Source organism: Solanum tuberosum, unplaced genomic scaffold, assembly GCF_000226075.1.
Source record: "Solanum tuberosum cultivar DM 1-3 516 R44 unplaced genomic scaffold, SolTub_3.0 scf00430, whole genome shotgun sequence".
Lineage (NCBI taxonomy): Eukaryota > Viridiplantae > Streptophyta > Magnoliopsida > Solanales > Solanaceae > Solanum > Solanum tuberosum.
In genome coordinates, this window is record NW_006239366.1 from 309,459 (window position 1) to 315,125 (window position 5,667).

General features: G+C 35.6%; 2 protein-coding genes across 2 annotated transcripts in view; one reads left to right on the plus strand and one right to left on the minus strand.

Moving 5' to 3' along the window:
• LOC102583266 (probable envelope ADP,ATP carrier protein, chloroplastic) overlaps positions 1 to 4,012 on the plus strand; it is a 7,075-nt gene extending 3,063 nt beyond the window's left edge. The window contains exons 3-10 of the mRNA XM_006363531.2: positions 363 to 425; positions 524 to 580; positions 666 to 749; positions 1,089 to 1,157; positions 1,227 to 1,339; positions 1,436 to 1,605; positions 3,025 to 3,103; positions 3,631 to 4,012. Of these exons, the coding sequence (XP_006363593.1) occupies positions 363 to 425; positions 524 to 580; positions 666 to 749; positions 1,089 to 1,157; positions 1,227 to 1,339; positions 1,436 to 1,605; positions 3,025 to 3,103; positions 3,631 to 3,733 (738 nt within the window). The 3' untranslated portion in view covers positions 3,734 to 4,012. The remainder of the gene's footprint in view (positions 1 to 362; positions 426 to 523; positions 581 to 665; positions 750 to 1,088; positions 1,158 to 1,226; positions 1,340 to 1,435; positions 1,606 to 3,024; positions 3,104 to 3,630) is intronic.
• Positions 4,013 to 4,405: 393 nt separating this feature from the next.
• Positions 4,406 to 5,269, minus strand: LOC102585568 (tobamovirus multiplication protein 1-like). Its single transcript, XM_006363538.1, has one exon. The coding sequence runs from the start codon at positions 5,267 to 5,269 to the stop codon at positions 4,406 to 4,408; it is 864 nt and encodes a 287-aa protein (XP_006363600.1).
• Positions 5,270 to 5,667: the final 398 nt, after the last annotated feature.

Consider the following 5,667-nt stretch of genomic DNA (forward strand, 5'->3'; position numbering starts at 1 on the left):
CACCCCCCCCCCCCCCCCCCAAAAAAAAATAATGAGATAAATGTCATGAAAAATTTGGTCACAGGAGTGGTGGCCCGGATCTAAACAAGTGGCACCAGCTGTGATCAACGTTGTCTTCGGTACTTAAGAGCGCGATTGTTTTGAACCAATTGAGTTCCTAAGGGTCGTCCTAGTAATGGGTTTATCAGCTAAATGGGCTCTCCTGTTGGGTTATCTTAGTTAGTATATAGCCATTATGGTATTTCTTCTTCTATATGTCTTTTGTGCAAACCTCCCATAGGGTGATAATTCCCACTCATAGATGCCATCATTGGGTCATATGATTCTCAAGTTTTTGATATATGCCTGAAATTGGATTGCAGGCATTTGCATTGATTGGGAAGGAGGAAGGTATCAAAGGATATTGGAAAGGAAACCTTCCACAGGTATTTGCACCATTTTCCCACAGAGTCACATTTCTAGTGGATTTTCGGTGATTGCTTTTTTTAGACATCAAGTTGATTATTTTCTTTTAATGGTTTAGGTGATACGGATCATACCTTATAGTGCGGTGCAGTTATTTGCTTATGAAACGTACAAGGTAATGAAACATCTTTGGAGAAAACTTTAACACTGGTTTGATTGTTTGGCTAGAATGAAGTTGATTTCACACTTTCTATTTACAGAAACTTTTTCAAGGAAAGGATGGGGAGCTTTCTGTCATTGGAAGACTAGCAGCAGGTGCTTGTGCTGGCATGACTTCTACTTTTGTAAGTTTGCATTATATGAAACACCAAATAGTTTCTCTAAGTTGTCCATTTGGCATATAATTTTTGCAATTATGTTTGCACAAGTGAAATAGACCTGGCAGAAACTTAGTGCTTATTGCCATCTCAGTAATGTTACTGATCTGAACGCTGTTGTTTGCTTTATAAGATTTATTCGAAACCTACCATTTGATCTCTCTTTCTTGCTCCCTTCCCCTTGCAGGAATGGGAATGAGGGGCCATCAGTATCTCAATTATTCATATTCCTGCTCTTGTTTGTGTTGTTATTTACTCTCTTTTTCATCTGTCTTCAAGACGGTTAACTTGTTGATTTTATGTCAGGTAACCTACCCACTGGATGTTCTCAGGTTGAGATTAGCAGTAGACCCTGGGTATAAAACGATGAGTGAGGTAAGAATTGGATAACTCAGAATTTTTGACGCCAGGACATATCTGAATCATTATGTCAATTATTTTCAGGTTGCTTTAAACATGCTAAAAGAGGAAGGCTTTGCATCCTTTTATAATGGTCTCGGGCCCTCGCTCATTGGAATAGCTCCATATATTGCTGTGAACTTTTGTGTTTTTGACTTGTGAGCCTATGTTCTTTTAAAGATCCTTTTTCTATATCATCTGAAGACAGAGTCCTGGTGTTACCGTAACCTAAATGATACTTCTCTGACTGTCAGGGTGAAAAAAGCTTTGCCAGAAAAGTATCAGAAACGAACTGAAGCCACTCTGGCTACAGGTTTGATTTCAGCAACTATTGCCACTCTATTGTGCTATCCATTGGACACAGTGAGAAGGCAAATGCAAATGAAGGGTACACCTTATATGACAATTTTTGATGCCTTCCCAGGTAACGAATTCTAAAAGATCGTCAATATCTGTATCTCTTTTTGTAACTAGTTATGGAATTTGTCAAACTGTGTTTGTCTTCCTTTCACTGATGAGTCCACAGAAGGAGTGAGAAATAATCAACTTTATGTGCAATTTCAAATTATCTTCTGAAGAACTTCGTAGTGACCTTCAATTTAAGATGTTTAAAACTACAGGAATTGCACTTTCTAAAGAAAAATCCAAAAAACTGAATGTAAATGTAATAAACAAATGCTAATATGTTACGCTCATAAAACAGATTATCTGAAGGCAGGATTGTTTTTGTTCCATCTTTCTACACTTAGTTCTTTTAACCTAAACCATATTTTTATCTTGCTTGGTGGATTCACATGTCCAGTGATCAAAGTTTTGCATGATCCTGATTCACAAGTCCTGCTGTCCAAGTTTTTCCTAGTTTACTATAAGGGGTCCTAGGCTTGCTGCCTAAAGTGTAGTGTCTACCTTTGGGTGCTAGTACAACCTTTGGGTGCACAGTTGTAGCCATAGATACGTTGTGGTACAAGCTTCGCAATGCCCATACCCCAGCCTTGCTTCAAAGGGATACAGTAATATGCTCCTTAGCCCCTTTTTTTTGTTTGGATTGCTTTCTCATAGTTCACCCCAAAATATGGTTCGTTCCTTGGACGGCAAGGTCCACCTATTTCAGAATCGAATTAATATAACTTCTGTTTTATATTATTTGGTTTTAACTAACATCTTCACACATATCACATCATCCAATAATGCTGACAAATATCTACCAAAGTTAGATATAACAGATCAGTTTTCTCTTAAACTCTACTCAACATAGGTCATAATAAATGGGATGAGCGAGAAAAAGGAAATAGCTTTATGTACAAGCAGCTTTAACAAAACAATTTTCCACTTTCTGATGTATCTGTGCTTCAAATCCTTAAGGTTAAAGTATCAAGAAGCATAAATTGTCAAAAATTTGATCACATTTTGATTTCAAGATGTCAAATCTTCTAACTTGTTAACTTTAAACTTCACTTCTTTGGGGAAAAACGAACATTTAAAATTCAGTGACAGATTGATAATATCGTGGTTTTTGAAGTCCATGTTTAACAAGCTTGAGAGGGGATTGCTCCCAGGGTTTGGTATACTGGTAAGAGTGCAACATGTGATGTGTGAATAGGCAGCTCGTCACAAGTTCTCGAACCCTGTGGCAAACAAAAACCTGGTATTTAAGTGGAGAATGGTGGAGGGGCGGACCCATTATCTATCATGTTTGGAATCGTGTGCCGCTGACCCTCGGGGATTAATTAGTTATCAAAATAGAAAAAATAACTTGAGAGGGGGATCTGAGTTATTCTGAACTGAGAAAAATGTTCAACCTAATACACTTTCTAATTGTTTAAGTCACCCTTTACTTTTGCAGGTATAGTGGCACGTGATGGTATAGTTGGATTGTACAGGGGTTTTGTTCCCAATGCACTGAAAACTCTCCCTAATAGCAGGTGCAGTTTTCTCATTCCTATTGCCTTTTTAGGGTCTCTATTCACTCTCTTTAGGTTCTTTCTTCCTTTTTCTGTTCATTTTTTTCCTCATTTTTAACTTAGGTTATATTTGACAGTTTCTTTTGTGGATCTTGGCATAATAAATGGGTTGATTTGATTGATATAGTCAGGCTTGCACATTTTAAATCATGATTGGCCAAGTCTTATGCTATGTTTGCTTAAGAAACTGCTTGAAGAAATACTAAGAGCATCATTGCCATCTGCAACATATTAATATTGTTTATTCATCTGTCTCGAGCTAGGTTCACCGATTTTTAGACCAATTGTAAAACCAGAGACTTCACTTGAACTATCATATCTGTGTTGCAAAATTAAAAACTATGCCCTGATGACTTTCTTTCTTCTCATCGTTCTCCAAGGGAACCATATAAGGGATTACTATTGTTACCATGTACAGTGATCATTGCTAATATTTAACATCCTTACCTAACATATGATTCTTTGTTTGTCTTCATTTTCTGGTACAGCATTAGGCTTACTACTTTTGACACTGTGAAGCGTTTGCTAGCAAGAAGTGAGGAAGAGTTCCAGAAAATCATGGAGGAAAACCGCAGGCAAAAGGCGGAATAATTCCTAACTACTGCACCAAGTAGATCTGATTCGATGGAGATAATTGATCTCGTCATTTTGAAGCATTGGTTCGACGAGCAAGAAACTTAGCTGCCAGTACTATAATATATTACCTAGAGCTCCATTTTGTAAAACCAGGTTTAGTTGCCAGAATAGTTAGGTTGTGGCAATATCTCTGTTATTTTTAGCTCATTTGAATGTATAATTACTTCATTCGTTTGTGTATTCTCATGTATGTACTATTTGAAGCAATTTGCAGTCTCCTTTATCCTTCTTTTATTTCCACATTGTAATGGCAAAAATCAATTACTCAAAGTTCAAACATAAGAACAAAATTGATGTGAGATTAGATGGAATTCTGGTGTCTAAATGCAAACAATTCAAATATTGCTATTGTTATAAATATTGCAGACTTTAATCTATTGTACTAATCAAGATTGCAGATCTAGACCATCAACAATGACACATATTAGCATTGCGTTTAATAATAAAACAACAGATAGTAGCACAACATGAATTGTTTTCTATATATAGAAAAACAATTCTTTAATCAACAACTTAAGTTCCTCAAAGGTACATCACACAACTTCTCTATTTATATTTCGAAACATATCGTTTAGCTCATAAAACGTTGAGAAAAGAGTCTCCCTTCACACTATCACCATCACTCGTCTAAATGATTGGATGGTACTGTCCAGATACTCTTCTTCGAGGCAATTTTTGCAGAATGTAGATGAAAAGAGCTGAAGGAAGAATCTCTACGACCATATAATATATCATTTTCAAAACAGGATGGTCCAAACCACGATCATCATGATGAAAACATGATAACACTGCCACAAAACAGCTAATGGAGAAACACGTGAAACATATAGAACTCACATATCCAAGCTCACTAAGCTTCTTTCTCCCCCCTCTCCATTCATCAAAATATCGCCATACCATGATAAATAATCTCCCACCATAGATTAAAACGCCCAAATTTGCAATAAACGGTATAACTGCTACAAATATCTTTCTAATGAACAACAATTTCACTAGTACTACTGCGTCATTGTCATTCATCGCGATACAAATCCATATACAACCCAGAATCAAGTATATTGCACAATTTATCGAAATATACCAAATTTTGAGCTTATTCGTAGGAAAACTTCGAATTTTGTAATAAACATCAGCCCAAAACCAAACAAGGTGTGTAAATGTTGTAAAGAAAAACAATCCTTGTAGGTCTAAAATCGCGCGAGTCATAAGAACGTTTGAATGTAATATAAAAAATTTGTTATGTAACCCAAAAACGATTGCACCAACACCATTTGCAACAAAAATCATTATATGAAACACTTTTTGTGTTGACCAACCATATAAAGGTATCCTTAAATGGATCCTTATCACTTGAATTAGCGCGATAATCGAAACAAAGGAATACAAAGCACAAAGAGTGAAGAAAATTCCATGTTGCCATTGAATGGACTTGTTGATATCGTACCACCAATTGGTCACCCCAATCGGGAACGACTCAACTAGTAAACTCATCATTAATTTCCACCCGTTCGTCACCCAATTGATGATGTCAATTGGGGACGAATCAAGTAGTAACTTCATCATTAATTTTAATTTTCGATGTTATCAATGTGGAGATTGGTATGTAGGGTTTAGTTTATATAAAGGTTTGCGCAACGTAACGGTCGATTCCAACTTGAAAAAGATTTATAAAATCTACTTCTAATTAATGTTAAAAGGATTTATCATGTGCTCTCCTTTTAAAAAGGCAAATAATTTGCGGGCTTTATATAAAATATTTTTGGCATAACAATTTAATTTATACAACTTAAATTAAAATATTTACATTATTTCTTTTATATTAGTTTGTTAGGAAAATAATAATATAATTTTAAATTTCAAACGATATAATATAAAAAAATTATTTTATC